Source organism: Schizosaccharomyces pombe, assembly GCF_000002945.2.
Source record: "Schizosaccharomyces pombe strain 972h- genome assembly, chromosome: II".
Taxonomy (NCBI): Eukaryota; Fungi; Ascomycota; class Schizosaccharomycetes; order Schizosaccharomycetales; family Schizosaccharomycetaceae; genus Schizosaccharomyces; species Schizosaccharomyces pombe.
In genome coordinates this window covers 2576176-2593668 of record NC_003423.3, presented here as the reverse complement: position 1 = coordinate 2593668, position 17493 = coordinate 2576176, and the positions used below count along the sequence as shown (strand labels likewise).

The following is a 17493-nucleotide window of genomic DNA, read 5'->3' as shown; positions in this document are numbered from 1 at the left end:
GAGCATGTATATCGACAGAACACTCAACAATCTTGTTATATTCATCCTTTTAACTATTTAAAATTTATATTAATTCTGTAATAAATTTGTATGTTTGAATAAGCGATTGAAACTTCTACTCATTATAATTTTTCAATTGTAAACAATATTTCATGGATTTGTCTTAAAGCTACTGCGCTAAAACTTCACTGGCCTCGCTAAGTCGTTTAACACGCTTTTCATTAGATCGTTAACTCGCCATGAATGGTCTGGTATGCAACATAATCTTCGTATTCATATTTTTACGCGACCTGGCAAAGAAAGCTGGGCTTGCAGTTAAATTACTTTTTTGAAAGGTTCCTTTTGATTTATGCAAAGTTGTTGACCAAAAGGTTAAGAAATATTTTTAAATTGGATTGTGATCCACTGTTGTATTTCTAATTATTTATCGTTCTATTCAAGTTAAAGATTTTTTCTACAAGGTGGTAAAAACTACGAGTAATAGCCGTTTTATTATTTATGTTTCTCTTGAGTCGGTTTTCAGACATTATAAGCATCCATCCATCCAATTTTTGGAAGCCTACAAAGGAAGCACTGGCTGAAGAAATCCATAAAAAGTATGCTAACAAAGTGATACAAAACATTGGACTGGCTATTTGCGTTTATGATTTTTTGAAAATTGGGGAAGGAATAATTAAATACGGAGATGGCTCTTCATACATGAATGGTAAGTATAAGTCTGCTCACTTTATTTCATATGCCAATTCGCATTATCAATACGAAAGGCTGTCAGGATAGTGATTCAGTGGAAAAGAAAAACTTAAATGGTTCTAATTAGATTAGTGGTTTTCCGCCTTATAATCTTTCGTCCTTTTCGAGGTGAAGTAATGCTGGGAAAAATAAAATCGTGCAGTGAAGAAGGTATTCGGGGTATGTTAAATGTGTTTGTTTAAATGCTTGTTGTTAATGTTTTTCTCCCAGTAACTATTAGCTTTTTTGACGATATTTTCATTCCGAAAGATATGCTTTTCGATCCATGTGTCTTTCGTCCGGATGAGCGTGCCTGGGTATGGAAAATTGAAGGGGAGGACGGCTCAGAGGGAACCGAATTGTATTTTGACATTGATGAAGAAATACGCTTTCAAATAGAATCTGAGGACTTTGTTGATATTTCACCTAAGAGGAATAAAAATGCAACCGCGATTACAGGCACAGAAGCATTGGAATCGGTATCCCCATATACATTGATTGTAAGTTTTTTTTTTTATGTTTAGGGCGAAACTTGTGTCATTATTTATGAAGGGTGCACCATCTATTTGCTAGTATACAAGAAAATATTTTCTGCTTCTCTCAAATCGATAGAATTTACTAACTATATATTTAGGCTTCCTGTTCTCGTGATGGACTGGGCATTCCTGCTTGGTGGAAATGAGCTATTGGATTCGAATCAAAGTCAAACAAAATTTAAAAGCATCAATTAATCATTTACTCCAAATTGTATAAGTAGACTTTCATTCATGTTCTATTTTTCTTCATCTAATGCATCACCAAAATTTCCCAAAAATCACGTGGTCTAGAAAATGGTTGCAATTCTATTCTGTACATTCATCCCGTCTTATAAATTTCATTGCCGAAGGTTTTTGCACAAACCTTTTGGGGTTTTATTATTTCGTTGGAGATACCTGTGTTGTTTTTAGACATGTCCTACTTAAAGGTTGCTTTTAGTGAAAAAGGGTTATTTATAAATCAACTACTTCTTTTTTTTTTTTTTTTTTTAGCTTTTCTCTATTTAAAGGTATATTATTGTATCGAAAAATCAGTTTGTTTACATCTTTGCACAGCAACACATAATGGTTATGAAAACGGCGTTCTTCAAAATTTACCTTCTTGGATGATCATGGTATTTGCTAACAGGGGGCTACTTTAATAAAGGTACTTTCATGTCAAGCTTAAATTTAATCTGGTTAAAAGAGTCATATGTTCTAAAACTTTATATTCAATCTAACAACTGAAGATTCCGCACTGCGTAAAGGAATTTTTCAATGTTAAACAAACGATCCATGCTATGTATGATTTGATTGATTTTGGTATTGTGTATACTAATGTTTAGTAGTATTACCGAATATGGAAAATTTAATTAATTACACAAAAGAGCCGATTCATTTTATAGCATAATAGAATATCAGTCTACTTTTTATGAACAATGTTTGCTTCTTCAGCAAAGAATGTCCATCGCCAACCCACGTTACTCTTTAGTACAGCCGATTTTCGTTATATGTCAGAAAATAGCAACCTTAACATTTCAGCGCCTTGCTATTTGCTATTTGAAAATGACCAACAGCAATTTGACAAACTTCTAATTTTGTTGTATTTGTGCACAAATGCATGGACGTTATAAAGGATTCTTTCGGCTACTGTACTACTTTAGGGATAAACGAATATTTTTGCAAAATTAAAAATACACATACCCACAAAATCATTCACTTTCTTACTTCTAGTACTATTATTAATTTACGGAAACATGCATTAAGCAGCTTTTATGAGTTCCTTAAGCCTCGATAGCTTTTGCTTTACAAACTTTAATGAAACTTAGCAAATCCACGTGATTTGCCCCTAAAATGAATAAAGTTATGCCACATATTTCGGAATCACAAGCAAAGCGCAAGCACTTGACAAAATTGCGTAACCGATTACGCCTTCGGAGCTGACGTGAGTTATCGACTGAATATAAACACCTTATGCTGCTAATTCTGATTAGTCGACTGTATTTGCAAATATTTTCTACATAGGCTTGTCTTCCGTTAATTCTATTTTGTACACTACACCATTCTTTTTAGACGACAGCCGGTAGACTAAATTGTGCTTGTTTCTTGAACAATTAAAGTACATTGAAGAGTGCATATAAAAGAAATAAAAAATTTTTTTTTTTCTTTTACTTCGCTTGAGTCAAAACAGACTAGCACTTATTCTAGTACACTTGAAAGGTGGTGCTTGTTTGACTACATTCTTTGATATTGTAATCAAAAATTTTTTTTTTAAAAATTCCTTTTCTCCTGATTTACTTATTGAGGTGTTAAATTCTTGAAATTTTAAACGCGTTTTTTCCGCTCAACCTCTGTTTTCTTGTGTTTTATTAGGCTACTTTTTGCCTCCTTTTTTTTTCCTTTACCTTTAAAAAAACACTTCTCTTTTGCATTTTTGCAACTAAAAATGTTGACCTTAAACTCAACAATCAAGTCGGTCACCGGCTCATTTCAGTCCGCTTCCATGTTGGCTCGATTCGCCTCTACCCATCACAAGGTTTTAGTAGTTGGTGGTGGATCCGCTGGTATATCCGTCGCCCATCAAATTTACAACAAGTTTTCTAAATACCGCTTTGCCAATGACCAAGGCAAAGATACATCCCTCAAACCCGGTGAAATTGGTATTGTGGATGGTGCCAAGTATCATTATTACCAACCTGGTTGGACTTTGACTGGTGCTGGATTGAGTTCTGTTGCTAAGACCAGACGAGAATTGGCTAGCCTGGTTCCTGCTGACAAATTTAAACTCCATCCTGAATTTGTTAAATCCTTACATCCTCGTGAAAACAAAATAGTTACTCAAAGTGGTCAAGAAATTAGCTATGATTATTTGGTTATGGCAGCTGGTATTTATACTGACTTTGGCAGAATCAAGGGTTTAACTGAGGCTTTGGATGACCCCAACACCCCTGTAGTTACTATCTATTCAGAAAAATATGCTGACGCTGTTTATCCTTGGATTGAAAAAACCAAGTCTGGAAATGCCATTTTTACTCAACCCAGCGGTGTCTTGAAGTGTGCCGGCGCTCCACAAAAGATTATGTGGATGGCTGAAGATTATTGGCGTCGTCATAAAGTTCGTTCCAATATTGATGTATCCTTCTACACTGGTATGCCTACTCTTTTCTCGGTTAAGCGCTATTCTGATGCCCTTCTTCGCCAAAATGAGCAATTACATCGCAATGTCAAGATTAATTATAAAGATGAGCTTGTTGAAGTTAAGGGATCTGAACGTAAAGCCGTATTTAAGAATTTAAACGATGGCTCTCTCTTCGAGCGTCCTTTTGATCTTTTGCATGCCGTCCCCTCTATGCGTTCTCATGAGTTTATCGCAAAGAGTGATTTGGCTGATAAATCTGGTTTTGTTGCTGTTGATCAATCTACTACACAATCGACCAAGTTCCCCAATGTTTTCGCTATCGGTGATTGCAGTGGTTTGCCAACTAGTAAGACTTACGCTGCCATTACTGCACAAGCTCCTGTTATGGTCCACAATCTTTGGAGTTTCGTTAATGGAAAGAATTTAACTGCATCATACAATGGTTACACTTCATGCCCGCTACTCACTGGCTATGGTAAGCTTATCTTGGCCGAATTCTTGTACAAACAAGAACCTAAAGAATCTTTCGGTCGCTTTTCTCGTTTCCTTGACCAAACTGTACCTCGTCGCATGTTTTATCACCTTAAGAAGGACTTCTTTCCTTTTGTTTACTGGAATTTCGCCGTCCGCAATGGTAAGTGGTATGGCAGCAGAGGTTTGATTCCTCCTCACTTTCCTGTTAATTAAAGATTCAATCATCTTTCTTGCGTAAAATAATGCAATCTGCTAGGCATGATTTAGTAGCAACCCTTATATAATTGAATGTTACCCCCTTTCCTTACCATACCTTTACTAGGTTTATCTTTGATTAGAAAAACAGTGTTGATTATTAAGTACTCTAAAGTTATGTACGTCTGTGAATGTTTGAATAAAGTTATTAAATAAATATCAACTTTTTACTTCTAATTTTAAATATGAATAAAAATAGTTTGTAATACATCAACTATAAACGCCAGTAAACTGCACTTACATTGACTAAAGTAGATGCAAAATTATTGTAATACTCTACTCACAATTCCAACTATATCGTCGAATATCATATATACAAAAATATATATATTTATGCATTCATATTTTGCTCACATTTATAGACTTACATTCAAATAAAGACAAAACACAATTCACTCATAACTACTTCCTTCCGCACGAATTGAATTCTAAGCCAGCAAATCAATCCTAAAAGAATCTAGAGAAAAAATGCTACTAAATTAGAAAGCACGGCGGACAGGGGAACGAATATAAGGGATATCCTTGTAAGCATCAACAGTCTTTTTGGCACGTTGAGCAACACCAGAGGTGGTGAAATGGAATTTCTCGTATAATTTGGGAGCAGGGCCAGAGTCACCAAAAGTGTGCATACCAAAGGCCTCGTGAACGTAACGTCTCCAACCATTGGTAGCCCAAACCTCGACGGACATAGCAGGAATACCGTCAGGAATGACAGAAAGACGGTAGCTTTCTGGTTGTTGTTCGAAAACTTCCCAGCAAGGCAATGAAACGACACGAGCCTTCAAGTTGTACTCGGTCTCAAGGGTCTTGACAGTGTCAATGCAAAGAGAGACTTCAGAACCAGTACCGACAAGAGTAATATCGGCCTCCTTGTTCTCCAACATGACATAACCACCCTTAAGAGCATTTTCAATAGTAGAGTTCTCAAGTTGAGGAAGGTTTTGACGAGTCAAAGCCAAAATAGAAGGAGTGCTATCACTAGTCAAAGCACTGTAGTAAGCAGCGGAAGTTTCATTACCGTCAGCGGGACGCCAGCAGTTAATGTTGGGCATAGCACGGAAATGAGCAAAAGTCTCAATAGGTTGATGGGTAGGACCGTCCTCACCCAAACCAATAGAATCATGGGTAGCAACATAAATGACACGGCTGTTGTTCAAGGCAGCCATACGAACGGCACCGGCAGCATAAGAAACAAAGTTCAAGAAAGTACCACCGTAAGGGATGATAGGACCATAGACGGCCAAACCGTTCATGATACCAGCCATACCATGCTCACGAATACCGTAACGAATGTAACGACCGGCATAGGTACCGAGCTTGCTAGAAGGAGGTTGGAAATCAGCAGCGCCTTCCCAACGAGTCAAGTTAGAAGGAGTTAAATCAGCGGAACCACCAACAAGTTCAGGCAAGACAGGGCAAAGAGCATCGAGAACAATTTCTGAAAGCTTACGAGTAGCGACAGCTTTGTCACCGGGCTTGTAAACAGGAAGATGCTTCTCCCAACCCTCGGGGAATTTACGGCTCAAGATACGCTCAAGCTGATTGGAAAGATCAGGGTAAGATTGCTTGTAAGAAGCATACATTTTTTTGTACTCTTCTTCAGCAGAGGAAGCGATGGCGACACGCTCCTTGTAGTAGGCATAAACCTCGGGAGGAACTTGGAAAGTCTTGGTGGGGTCGAAACCAAAGAGTTTCTTGACATGAACACAGTCTTCAGGCTTAAGAGGACTGCCGTGAACACTGTGAGTACCTTGAAGTTCAGAACCGTAACCAATGGTGGTCTTGAGGTTAATCAAAGTAGGCTTGTCAGTGCAAGACATGGCTTCACGGAAACCCTTTTCAATACCATCAAGATCAGTATCACCGTTGGCAACACGAACGATGTTCCAGCCATAGGCCTCGAAACGCTTTTCAACGTCTTCATCAAAGGACATAGAGGTAGCACCGTCAATGGTAATCTTGTTGTTATCCCAAACAGCAATCAAGTTGCTAAGCTTCAAGTGACCAGCCAAGGAACAGGCCTCGGAAGAGACACCCTCTTGAAGACAACCATCACCCAAGAAGCAAAAGGTGTAGTTGGAGAAAAGGTCAAAACCAGGCTTGTTGTAAACAGCAGCAGAATGAGCTTTGCCAATGGCAAGACCAACAGCACTAGCAATACCTTGACCCAAAGGACCAGCACCAGTCTCAATGTTGAGGTCAGGGTTATGAGTTTCGGGATGACCAGGAGTCTTACTGCCGACTTGACGGAATTGCTTCAAGTCTTCAATGGTCAATTTGTAACCAAGCAAGTGGCACATGATGTACTGTAAGACACAAGCGTGACCATTAGAGAGAATGAAGCGATCACGGTTCAACCACTTGGGGTGAGCAGGGTTGAACTTCATGATACGACTGAAAAGAACGTGAGCGGCAGGAGCCAAACCCATGGGGGCACCGGGATGACCAGACTTGGCATGTGCGGTGGTATCAACAGCCAACGTACGGATGGTGTTGATAGCAAGGGTATCGATATCAGTATATGAGGAAGAAGTCATATTGAAGATTTTATGAGTTTGAGTATCCAACTAAAGGGATCTAATGTAAAATATGAAGAAAGCGATTGAAGAGATCGACTGGAAAATAAATCCTTACGACAAAAACTCGCTAGCCCTATTTCCAGTATTTGGGTGCGGTGTGATCGTGGGAGTAGCGGGGCCCCTAGCTATATATACCTTGACCAAAAAAAATTCCGCTGTTAGTATGACTCGAACCATTGTTACCTAACAAACTCAGCGTCACCACGCAGGTGAGTAGGAATGTCACATTGTCCGCAATCAATGATTGCACTCACTAATTCCAGACACAATTTTAAAGTTTCCGAGGAAAAGCATGCTTCATGCAAAACTAAAATTAGAGTGTGCAGTTTTTGTTGATTTTCTGCTGAACAACGTCGTTTCTCCATGAAAATCCGACTCTTCTGAAAAGAGAAAAAAATAATGCTTTCCTCTCGTAAAATGGCTTGCAAAACAATGAAAACCCATCTTTCTTTCTCTTAGCTCCAAGATCGGAAATCGGGCCTTCCACTCAATTTTACCGTTGGTTCGTACAACTGAGTTTTGTAAACCAGGTTAAAAGGTCCCACAACGTTCTGCTATGTTCCATCAGGTTGCCATGAGACAAAAGAAGTAAATGGGATAAAATGACCTAAGTGGGGTAACTAGATAAACAAAGATGAACTAAGATATAGACAAGGAAGGAATCATAGAGTATAGTAAGATAATGTGTTGTGCTAAATAGATGGATGGGATGAACGGTCATTAGGATGCATAGTACATGTATACTAGTGAGAGGATAGAAAATCGTTTTGGGGTGTACAATTTCAATGGTATATCAACTCACTAGTAATTTAAAAAAACTCTGCGTATTTTCTACCTTTAGGGAATGCTAAGTATTATGGATTACAAACTACTGTAAAACGTTGATTGAAAGCATTTTATAAGCAAAAAATTTCATACTGCCGTATGAAGAATAAATCGTTGTTCAAACTTCATGCGGGATTGATTGATTGTTCATGTTTGGCTATGAAACTTGTAATTAACAAGTCGCTGTATTTATATGATGAGCTTTTCCAAAAACGGATACTGTGATCCGAAATAGAATGGAAAGTTGAACTAGGAATGTTTGGGATCACGGATGCTGGCTATGAAACACTGTGTATCAGAGAGTGTGTGTCTTAAGCTAATACCATTATAACTACTATTTACCTAGATGTTATTTCTATCACCCTCACCTAGCTATTGACAAAGTGGGAGCCGCGGTCCTGAGTGGGATACCCATCTACTTATAAGTCATAAGACTTAGTCCCCAGATTTTCAAGTGGGAGAATTCCTCCTATGTGGGGGAGTAGTAAGAAAGTTTTAAACTTTCAAACTTAGACTGAGGTTGTATCATTCTATGACAACAATTCTAGCGGGGCTTTCTGTACCATCGTGCATGCCTGACCGTTAGGGTTTCATATGAGTTCAACAATGTCAGTCTACGTGCATGAAAAGACTTTTGCTGGTTTGAGCGAACAACCCTATTCAGTGTATTAAGGTTGCCCTCAAGCAGCAGTTTCCAAGTGCAACAAAGGAGGTTGAACCAAGATAACTAGGTATAGCAGACGATGGTATGCTGTGCTTTGATGGTTTTGAAGCATGTCCACATAGAATCACATTAGTAGAATTTAATACTCCCGATCAATACATTAAAACAATTGTGTGTATTTTAGTTGCGATTAATAATGTTAATTCTGTAAACCATGTTATTGCCTCTTTCTCTTGCTAATTTTCGTAGAGTTAGCTGAGTGGGGATTTGTCTTCAGTGAATCAAACCCGTCTAAGTTTACGAAAAATGAGCCTTGCTTCGTAGAACATCTGTAGTAAAAACTGTCCGTTGCTAGAGAAAAATTTAAAATATTTGTAAGAGGAGATAGAAGATAGGAGTGCATCAACTGGATAATGGATCCTCATGGATCCCAACATGAAGCAGTGCTCTTTGCACACAAGAATTTTTGCTTAGGAAAACGATATTTCTACCAATCCATCTTTGGACTATTTATTGCTTTAACCTAAGCAAAAAAATTTTTGGCCTGTGTTATTGCGTTTTCATGCTCATAAAAAATCTATTACTCCATATCTAAAAAAGCACATTTACAATTTCTTTTATTTTCCCTACATTGTACAGTGTGCTTATTGTCATTCCTTCTTTTCACCTAAGAGCTAATTAGCTGGGACGTCTAGTCTTGATGGACCTGATCTCCTCATGCTCCTTGACCAAGACTTCCACCACTTTTGACAACATGCTTCGAAGCAGGGTTCCTGCTAACATTCGGGCCTTCGATGCGTTCCCAAAATTTTCTAAGGAATATAGGAGACAATCATCTTCGAGAGGAGGCTTCTTTACAATCCTACTTAGCGTTCTCATCGTGGTACTTGTCTTCTCGCAATGCGTGCAGTATATCCGCGGAATTCGTGAGCAAGAGTTGTTTATATATGATTCAGTGTCCGAATTAATGGACCTTAATATTGACATTACAATTGCCATGCCTTGTTCAAATTTACGAATAGACGTAGTCGACCGGACAAAGGATTTGGTCTTAGCGACTGAAGCTCTTACTCTCGAAGAAGCCTTTATCAAAGATATGCCTACAAGCTCAACCATATATAAGAATGATCGATATGCTGGCTTACGATGGGCAAGAACTGAAAAGTTCAGGAAGAAAAATAACGCTGAACCTGGAAGTGGTACAGCTTGTCGAATTTACGGCCAATTGGTCGTAAATCGGGTTAATGGACAACTTCATATTACAGCTCCTGGATGGGGTTATGGAAGATCGAATATCCCCTTTCACTCTTTAAACTTCACTCACTATATTGAAGAGCTGTCTTTTGGTGAGTATTATCCTGCGTTAGTAAACGCTCTTGATGGTCACTATGGTCATGCAAATGATCATCCGTTTGCATTTCAATATTACCTTTCGGTTCTGCCAACTAGTTACAAATCTTCCTTCCGCTCATTTGAGACAAATCAATACTCTTTAACTGAAAATTCCGTCGTTCGTCAGCTAGGATTCGGTTCTCTTCCCCCAGGAATATTTATCGATTACGATTTAGAACCTTTAGCAGTTCGTGTTGTTGACAAACACCCGAATGTTGCCAGCACACTCCTTCGTATTTTGGCAATTTCTGGTGGCTTGATAACTGTCGCCAGCTGGATTGAGAGAGTTTACAGTAGTAGAGCTCACCGCTCTACATCTGAGGCTGATATGCTCGGGTTGTTAGGGAAATCTGAAACTGAATGAGCACTTCTACTTTTTAAAAGGTCGTTTGTCTACTTGGGTATTCTCTCGTTTTTCTTTTTCGATATCATCCCATGTGCATCTTTACATACGCCATTAAACTTTTAATGACCTGCTTTAATAGTTCTACGTCTCGAATTCATGTAAAAGAAACAAAATTTGTATATTAAGACAGTTCCAATCTTTTAATTAATTAAATATAAACAAAATAACCAACATTTCGAATTCACACCCGTTTCCCAAAATCCTTAACTTTTGAAGTAAGACAAAGTTTACTCGGCACATGCCGGTATTTGTGATTGAAGTTTTTTAGTTTTACGATCACTTCCCAAACCGAGACCAGTAATCCCTTTATTAAGTCCTTCAAGTAGCATACATGCTTTGCAAATTCGATTGCTAGATATAAACCCGCAACGCTCACATGTAGTCTGTTGTGGAAGTTGCTCCTGCACAGAAGATGCCAATTGCATCGACTCACCGGAATAAATAATATCAAGAATAGAACTAGGGCGAATATTTTCCAACTGTTTAATCATTGCTCTAGCAGTACCACGGAAAGCCTCCGGAGAGTAGGTACATTCAGTAGAGAAATAGTCGAGTTTTTTATAATGAGCGTAAAGGACAATTTCTTTCTCATATGAGTATTTAAATGGTTTTGAACGTTTAGTTGGAGAAGAGTCTGACTGAGTAGTAATTTCCGTACTTCGAGGAAGACGCGCGACATCTCCTCTCAAAAGGTTCATCAAAATTGTTTCTGCTATATCATCAGCATTGTGTCCTGTAACCAAATGATGGATATCGAGGGATAGTGCTGCTCTATCCAGAGCCTGACGTCTAAAAACTCCGCAGTAAGTGCAATTGTTTTTCGTTCCAATACGAGCCACCACATTGTCCATGGTCCATCCATCGTACAGATCAGCATAGCTGACTATTTTCATAGGTAAACCGTATTGCTGCTGATTTCTTTTAACAGTATCAAGTGAATCGTCCCGATATCCACGAATTCCTTCATCCACACTAATTAAATACAACTCGAGACCATAGTCGTATCTCTCATTTAACAATTTCATCACGTACGCTAATACAGTGCTGTCTTTTCCTCCACTTGCACCTATACCAACTCGCTCTCCACGGACAAATAATTTGTTTTCAATGATTACATTGTGAATCTCGGTTTCGAAAACATAGTAGAAACATTCTTTACAAATTTTCTGCCCTGTTTTAGGCCTAACTAATGCTGGTCGTCTCTCGTTACAAAGCTGGCAAAGCTTGTTTGACATCTTTAATATAGATGAAATTGTTAAAAACTTGAAATTTCATTAGAGGAATTTTTTAAGCTCCTTGACAAATTCTATTGAAATACCACATTTTTCGCTAAAGCAGTTAACGTAATGTGTTACTATACATTATATGATAAATCGTAGCTTATTGGGAAGATTGATAGGGTAAACCCCCATTCATAGTCAAATATATTAGATGATACAGTAAACGGAGATAGAATTTCTAGAAAATCATCTTTTTATAAGCCTTAATATGAACATAAATGCAGAAAAACTCCAAGTTAGCAATTCGTAAATATTTAAACTACTGAGAAGTATAACAATAACAATAATAATAATAATAAACAGTGCAATGATGGTTGAACAGGATATACGCCCTGGAGTTTTCGTGTAAGTAAACATTCATGAATCTTTGGATACTTAGTGTTAAGTTCAATTCACTACATCATCTAAAAATAACAAACTATCCTATTAGAAATTTGTTAATGATGATAAAGCGAACGTATACAATTCTTGTATAAAACAAAAAATTTCAACTTAATAAAATAAAGACTTTTTGAAGTAGCGAGTTGTTATATTATATATTAAACGGTAACAAACACAAATTGATTATTTCAATTATTGATTTTGCTGATGATATAAGCAGTGGCATCAAGCTCCTTCTCCCAAAATATTTGTTTGTGAATCAAATCTTCGAGAAACTCCTAGTTAAAACAAATGTAAAAAGTAAAATGATAAATGTACAAATAATAAAAACTTATAAATGGGGTTGTATGAAACATTGTCATCTCTTGCTTGTGAAATTGTTGTTGGCGCTGCTTTTTTAATATTCTGAGAAATTAATTTTGCTCTCAAAATTGCTTATTTAATATTGGCTATCATAAATAATTTTATTATTTATTTATTTTATTTTTTATTTTTTTTACATATTTGTTGTCTGTATACCCATGCTCAATTGTGTCAAATACCCTAATAGGTGCGATTTTTGATGAACAATTGAAGACTTTGTTTTATTTCCCACTATAGAAAATTAACACCCGGTAGTTTTGAAGGCTTTACTTATTTTAGCGACTGTGTGCTCTAATTAATTACAAGCTCGATTCGTGAAAACTTCCTTTTTGCCACGCAGACTTTTAATTCCGAAATTTACACAGCCGAGAAGCTGCCTACAGTAAACGAAGTAATAATAAATGGGCATTGCTAAAGAATTTTGATGTTTTTGAGAAGTCGCATTCTACAATTTAAATTTTGGTAGAAAATATATTACAGAAAACAGTACCAAGTCAGCTAACTTTTAAGCCGTAACGCGTATTCCCTTTGGTGTTTGTGGTCTGCTAGTTTCTTAATCCAGCATTCAAAAACAAGGTAATTTAAGGTCTAGAAACATTATTTGTGACTTACAGATCCGACATTTAAAATGGCAAAACAGTATCTCGACTAGTTGGTTAAACAAATTTTAGCCTCAAGAATGTAGGACCCTTCTTATAATTTTGTTAAAGGAAAAATTCAAAAAACATTCATGTTGTCGTGATAGTGTATTCCATGAATAAAAATCACGATTATTTACAGAAAAAAAAAATATTGACATTGTATTTTAACTATACAGTTATTTAATAATATAATTGTAGCCAACCGTAGTAATTGGTGTTATACTTTCACTCCTGCTGATCCTATTTTCCTCGAATTTTCCTAGTGGACGATGATATATTGTGCTTTAAGAACCGCAACGAACTCGTAATTTTAGTTTTACTTTCGGTAGTTTGAAATTCCTTATTCTAATCATATATAATGCATTCTCCCTTGCGGGCAAGCAAGTTCACAACTTTTCGGGTACCTCTGACCCTTGTACAGTCTGTGAATAGCAGTCATTTGCTATTCAAAACGAATATTGTTAGAACAAGAGCTGAATTTCCTCTTTTCATAGACTAGAAGAAGTTTACTTTAACCGGTAGGTAGAGAAATTTTTCCCCTTTGAATTGTCTTTCGTTCTGAGTCATTATCATTGTGAAATAAGACCGATTTTAGAAACAATTATTTTCGTTTTCTTCTTTAATTCTTCGTTTTTCACTCGTTCCTTAAAAACCACTTTGGTGTGAGGAACTTCAATTATTTAGATTGCCTTTAGCTTAAAGCAGGTTTATGGTCTCATTGAATATTCTAGTATTCTATACTATTGTTGATTTGTTGAGAAGTACGGACTTGTTTCGATTCCGAAATCTACATCCGTAATTCGAGATTTCTAACCAAGCCTGTTGTTCGGAATCCGTTATAGCTGTTGGTTTGAAACCATTCCAAAAAACAACACATTCTATTTTCTGAATTTCCTTTATTCATACTCTAGAGATTCTGTTAATTAAAAACTGATATACTCCTAGTTGTTTTATTATCGTTTCGTTTTTTCTGATACGATAATTTAACGGCTATCCTTTTTGATTATCCAAGAGCATCAAAACAGAGGCTTTGCATCCTTTTGTTTGTTCTGTTTTTTTTTTTTTTTTGCTCTTATATTTTTGCAACCGAACTTCAAGGGTTACAAATTTTAACCTGAAGAAGGATTTTCTATTTTGCATCTTCAATCGTTTAATCGGCTGACCTATTTATTCTAAATTCCTTACAAAAATCCTTTTTACCTTGAATGTCACACCTTTAAATATTGAAAAGATTACGGAGTTGTTTTTATTATTATTATTATTATTATCATCATTTTCGTTGTTAATTTTAATCTTTTCCTTCGATATTCTGTTTTTGGCTTTTTTATTTTACCTTTACTTACCTACGCCTATTTTATCCTATTTCACTTAATTTCCCTGTTTCAGGAGGTTTTTTTATTCGAAAATTATTTCAAAGAGTGCGTCTATCCTTTAATCCTTCCACAATGTCGCGAAAAAACCTCATAAAACTTAATCATGATCCTACTGTCACTTACAGTACCAAAGATGATGCTGATGAATTATTTGATGATCTCTCTTCTTCTCCTCTTCATGAAAATGTTAGTTGGATATCTTGGTTCTGCTCAAGACCAGGTCGTGAATACTTTGTCGAGGTGAAGGAAGATTTTATCGAAGATCTTTTCAATTTAACCGGTCTTAATTTGGCTGTCCCTTTCTATAATGAGGCTTTGGACCTAATTCTCGATCGGACAGCTCCTGACACATTGGAGAATTTTGATATGGACGTAATTGAAACGAGTGCTCAAATATTGTATGGTTTGATCCATCAACGTTATATTATTACCCGGACAGGATTACATCAAATGGCGGAAAAATACAGCATGGGTATTTTTGGTTGCTGTCCTCGTGTAAATTGCTGCTATACTCATGTTTTGCCTGCAGGACTTTCTGATATAGTTGGAAAAATGCCTGTAATGTTATTTTGCCCTAATTGTCTTGATTTGTACGCTCCTTCTAGTTCTCGATACAAAAACATAGATGGCTCTTTTTTTGGTGCTACTTTTCCTCATCTGTTTTTTGAAAGCTATCCTGAACTGAATCCTAAGCGCTCAATCCCTTGTGGTAAAATTTATCAGCCTAGAATTTATGGCTTTAAAGTCAGCGAATTAAGTAAAACAGGACCTCGAATGCAATGGCTTCGTATGTACTTGGAAGATAGTGGTAGCGATTCGGAGTCTGAAAGTGATTAAAAACGATGCTTCATCTTATTTATGCCATAACCTAATGGTTCGTTCCTCTAAGCCTTAATAATACTTTTATTCCTATAAAATATCCTTGAAGTTTCTTTTCCGTCAAATTCAATTATCTAGTTGATGTCTCATTGCTTTGCATATAAGAAAAAACAGAATTTGGTATTTTTTAATATAATGTCCGCGAGGCATTTGAATTAGTAAATTCACACTAAAGAGCTTGATGAACTTCCAAAGGATTTAATATTGGTTACCTTTAAAAGTTGGGTAAAAAAAAGTTCCTTATTTCTTGTTGATTGATAATATACTTTGTTCATCAATTGAAGTAGCAGACTAATCATACATGTAAATTAATACAAGACCAAAAAATAAGGGTGCGCAAGTGTAACCAAAGGTGTGCTTCCTCAATGAATCCGATAATTCTTAACCATTGCATACATACCTTACAACTTAAATACATTTAATTGACAATAATGAAAAAAATTAAATAAAAAAACAAACAAACAAAACTGCTTTTGTATTAGAGAGAAAAATAGATGTTAAGAGAAATCGAAGTTTAGCTAAATACATTTTACATCTTCTTTGCGCGTCTTCTCATTTTGCGTTGACGTTCCCTCTCCATGCGCTTTTTTTGATCAGACTCAGAAAGCTTAGAAATATCGCCAGAGGATTTAACTTTTTTCTTGGCGGCCTTAGCGGCTGAAGCATGAACAACTTGCTCAAAGGCGAGTTTACGGGCAGAGGTAAGTTTCTTCGAAACTTCTGGTCGCCATTGGAATTTTGGACAACTATCAGCTACCAGCAACAAGGAATTAAACAATGCACTTCCCGTAGCATTGCTCAAACCAGAAAGGGATGTGATTTTTTTAATTCTGATTGAAGCTTCGATACGAGGCTTCGTAACATAATCCTTTTCGGTAGCAGGAGGGACTGAAGGTTGATCAGTAACGATGAAATACTCAAGGTTTTCAATACACTCGTTAATTGAAGACATAAACTCGGGAATTTCGAAAATAGCTTGACTACACTCATTGTTCTCAGACATTAAAACATGAGTTTCCGGTAAGTAAGGAGAGGAAGAAATGCGGGTAAAGCTTAAGTCGTAACGTATTTCACGAAGAATGCGCATACAGTCTTTATGAACAATGGCGAAAACAAAACGCTCAGCCTTCAAGTTCTGGTCTGCAAGAGTTAAATCGAATTGAAAACGGTCAGCAACAGGTAAAACAGAAGACATAACGTTTCCCAGGAGGATTTCAACGATTTGATTAAGAGAGTAGGCTAACAAATCTTGACGAGGAAAAAGCTGAAGTGTTGTATACACATTCTTCACGTTGAGACGTCCAGTAAGATAGGAGCTAAACTCGGTAGGAGAGTCATAAATGATTGGAGAACTGTTAGGACCTGGTCCATATTGTGCAAACTGTTGGCGAAAGCTAGACTGTAAGGAACCATACCAGCGAGAAGCGATTTTTTGGTTTTTCTTCTTTTGCGTGATAAAAGAAAAAACATAAAGGAAAAAACAAGCAAGAATAACAAATTCAAGACGGAAATCTCTCCAATCGACATGCTTGAACATTCCTGGATTCTCCAACTCGGGATTCATATTGTAATCCTCTTCGTATTCATCTTCCTCATCAGCCAGTACTCCTTTAGCTAGTGCAAAAACTAGAAACAAAAGCTTTTTATTAATCATGGTTCCTCCGCTTGTAAATTTACTGACTTTCGTGAAAGAAAAAAGGGCACTGGTTGTACGAAGTGAGATTGAACGTGGTGAAATAAGTAACGAACGAGACAAGCCGGTTCCTAGAGTGGGAAGATTAACTAGTGTATATAGATAGTTTAAAATAAGTCGGTAACCAGAACATGTCGCGATGGTGTAGTTGGGAGCATGACAGACTGAAGATCTGTTGGTCATCGGTTCGATCCCGGTTCGTGACACTTTTTTTGACGTGGAGAAAACACTTTGTACTAGTTATATCCAACATAATTTTGAGGTTTTTTCTTTTTACTTATTTTTATTTTTCTAGTTGCTATATGTGAAGCAAAATTAGATAGCTAACGGATGCTCAAGAATATTGTACTGGCACTTCAGCTTGTTATTGCAAAAGTTACAAAAACAGTCTGCAAAGACAAACAAG

General features: G+C 36.8%; 7 protein-coding genes, 13 long non-coding RNA genes and 1 other non-coding gene across 21 annotated transcripts; 8 read left to right on the top strand and 13 right to left on the bottom strand.

The window, feature by feature from the left end:
- The first annotated feature begins 283 nt into the window (after positions 1 to 283).
- On the top strand, positions 284 to 2768 carry rpc25 (DNA-directed RNA polymerase III complex subunit Rpc25). Its single transcript, NM_001355779.2, has 5 exons — positions 284 to 706; positions 823 to 909; positions 961 to 1229; positions 1364 to 2046; positions 2093 to 2768. The coding sequence occupies exons 1-4, from the start codon at positions 499 to 501 to the stop codon at positions 1409 to 1411; spliced, it is 612 nt and encodes a 203-aa protein (NP_001342773.1). The 5' UTR covers positions 284 to 498; the 3' UTR covers positions 1412 to 2046; positions 2093 to 2768.
- SPOM_SPNCRNA.5724 lies at positions 394 to 599 on the bottom strand. Its single transcript, NR_195075.1, has one exon. It is a non-coding gene; the product is annotated as a non-coding RNA (long non-coding RNA).
- SPOM_SPNCRNA.5723 lies at positions 747 to 1100 on the bottom strand. Its single transcript, NR_195074.1, has one exon. It is a non-coding gene; the product is annotated as a non-coding RNA (long non-coding RNA).
- On the bottom strand, positions 1860 to 2539 carry SPOM_SPNCRNA.5722. Its single transcript, NR_195073.1, has one exon. It is a non-coding gene; the product is annotated as a non-coding RNA (long non-coding RNA).
- Positions 2659 to 2990, bottom strand: SPOM_SPNCRNA.5721. Its single transcript, NR_195072.1, has one exon. It is a non-coding gene; the product is annotated as a non-coding RNA (long non-coding RNA).
- Positions 2736 to 4665, top strand: hmt2 (sulfide-quinone oxidoreductase). Its single transcript, NM_001021978.3, has one exon. The coding sequence runs from the start codon at positions 3190 to 3192 to the stop codon at positions 4567 to 4569; it is 1380 nt and encodes a 459-aa protein (NP_596067.1). The 5' UTR covers positions 2736 to 3189; the 3' UTR covers positions 4570 to 4665.
- SPOM_SPNCRNA.5720 lies at positions 3203 to 3583 on the bottom strand. Its single transcript, NR_195071.1, has one exon. It is a non-coding gene; the product is annotated as a non-coding RNA (long non-coding RNA).
- Positions 3695 to 4563, bottom strand: SPOM_SPNCRNA.5719. The gene has a single exon (NR_195070.1). It is a non-coding gene; the product is annotated as a non-coding RNA (long non-coding RNA).
- Positions 4666 to 4834: 169 nt separating the features above from the next.
- Positions 4835 to 7289, bottom strand: tkt1 (transketolase). The gene has a single exon (NM_001021977.3). The coding sequence runs from the start codon at positions 7146 to 7148 to the stop codon at positions 5091 to 5093; it is 2058 nt and encodes a 685-aa protein (NP_596066.1). The 5' UTR covers positions 7149 to 7289; the 3' UTR covers positions 4835 to 5090.
- Positions 7290 to 7356: 67 nt separating this feature from the next.
- Positions 7357 to 8898, top strand: SPOM_SPNCRNA.1532. The gene has a single exon (NR_150420.1). It is a non-coding gene; the product is annotated as a non-coding RNA (long non-coding RNA).
- On the bottom strand, positions 7985 to 9266 carry SPOM_SPNCRNA.402. The gene has a single exon (NR_150799.1). It is a non-coding gene; the product is annotated as a non-coding RNA (long non-coding RNA).
- Positions 9267 to 9409: 143 nt separating this feature from the next.
- Positions 9410 to 10677, top strand: erv41 (COPII-coated vesicle-associated protein Erv41). The gene has a single exon (NM_001021976.3). The coding sequence runs from the start codon at positions 9434 to 9436 to the stop codon at positions 10433 to 10435; it is 1002 nt and encodes a 333-aa protein (NP_596065.1). The 5' UTR covers positions 9410 to 9433; the 3' UTR covers positions 10436 to 10677.
- On the bottom strand, positions 9847 to 10270 carry SPOM_SPNCRNA.5718. Its single transcript, NR_195069.1, has one exon. It is a non-coding gene; the product is annotated as a non-coding RNA (long non-coding RNA).
- ctu1 (cytosolic thiouridylase subunit Ctu1) lies at positions 10565 to 11734 on the bottom strand. The gene has a single exon (NM_001021975.3). The coding sequence runs from the start codon at positions 11710 to 11712 to the stop codon at positions 10705 to 10707; it is 1008 nt and encodes a 335-aa protein (NP_596064.1). The 5' UTR covers positions 11713 to 11734; the 3' UTR covers positions 10565 to 10704.
- SPOM_SPNCRNA.5717 lies at positions 11254 to 11693 on the top strand. The gene has a single exon (NR_195068.1). It is a non-coding gene; the product is annotated as a non-coding RNA (long non-coding RNA).
- A 686-nt stretch (positions 11735 to 12420) lies between the features above and the next one.
- On the bottom strand, positions 12421 to 13231 carry SPOM_SPNCRNA.401. Its single transcript, NR_150798.1, has one exon. It is a non-coding gene; the product is annotated as a non-coding RNA (long non-coding RNA).
- aal1 lies at positions 12487 to 13269 on the top strand. The gene has a single exon (NR_150418.1). It is a non-coding gene; the product is annotated as a non-coding RNA (long non-coding RNA).
- A 75-nt stretch (positions 13270 to 13344) lies between these two features.
- Positions 13345 to 13763, bottom strand: SPOM_SPNCRNA.5716. The gene has a single exon (NR_195067.1). It is a non-coding gene; the product is annotated as a non-coding RNA (long non-coding RNA).
- On the top strand, positions 13531 to 15878 carry ckb2 (CK2 family regulatory subunit protein). Its single transcript, NM_001021974.3, has one exon. The coding sequence runs from the start codon at positions 14588 to 14590 to the stop codon at positions 15350 to 15352; it is 765 nt and encodes a 254-aa protein (NP_596063.1). The 5' UTR covers positions 13531 to 14587; the 3' UTR covers positions 15353 to 15878.
- Positions 15801 to 17107, bottom strand: SPOM_SPBC2G5.01 (Ca(2+) binding protein). Its single transcript, NM_001021973.3, has one exon. The coding sequence runs from the start codon at positions 17046 to 17048 to the stop codon at positions 15924 to 15926; it is 1125 nt and encodes a 374-aa protein (NP_596062.1). The 5' UTR covers positions 17049 to 17107; the 3' UTR covers positions 15801 to 15923.
- A 113-nt stretch (positions 17108 to 17220) lies between these two features.
- On the top strand, positions 17221 to 17293 carry SPOM_SPBTRNAPHE.03. The gene has a single exon. It is a non-coding gene; the product is annotated as a tRNA-Phe (tRNA).
- Positions 17294 to 17493: the final 200 nt, after the last annotated feature.

Bases quoted from the DNA above. Each gene is read 5' to 3' on its own strand.
- rpc25 (NM_001355779.2), top strand. From the start codon at position 499: ATGTTTCTCTTGAGTCGGTTTTCAGACATTATAAGCATCCATCCATCC. The intron at 707-822 runs GTAAGTATAAGT...TAATTAGATTAG, and splicing joins TGGCTCTTCATACATGAATG to TGGTTTTCCGCCTTATAATC. The intron at 910-960 runs GTATGTTAAATG...TTTTTCTCCCAG, and splicing joins CAGTGAAGAAGGTATTCGGG to TAACTATTAGCTTTTTTGAC.
- hmt2 (NM_001021978.3), top strand. From the start codon at position 3,190: ATGTTGACCTTAAACTCAACAATCAAGTCGGTCACCGGCTCATTTCAG.
- tkt1 (NM_001021977.3), bottom strand. From the start codon at position 7,148: ATGACTTCTTCCTCATATACTGATATCGATACCCTTGCTATCAACACC.
- erv41 (NM_001021976.3), top strand. From the start codon at position 9,434: ATGCTTCGAAGCAGGGTTCCTGCTAACATTCGGGCCTTCGATGCGTTC.
- ctu1 (NM_001021975.3), bottom strand. From the start codon at position 11,712: ATGTCAAACAAGCTTTGCCAGCTTTGTAACGAGAGACGACCAGCATTA.
- ckb2 (NM_001021974.3), top strand. From the start codon at position 14,588: ATGTCGCGAAAAAACCTCATAAAACTTAATCATGATCCTACTGTCACT.
- SPOM_SPBC2G5.01 (NM_001021973.3), bottom strand. From the start codon at position 17,048: ATGATTAATAAAAAGCTTTTGTTTCTAGTTTTTGCACTAGCTAAAGGA.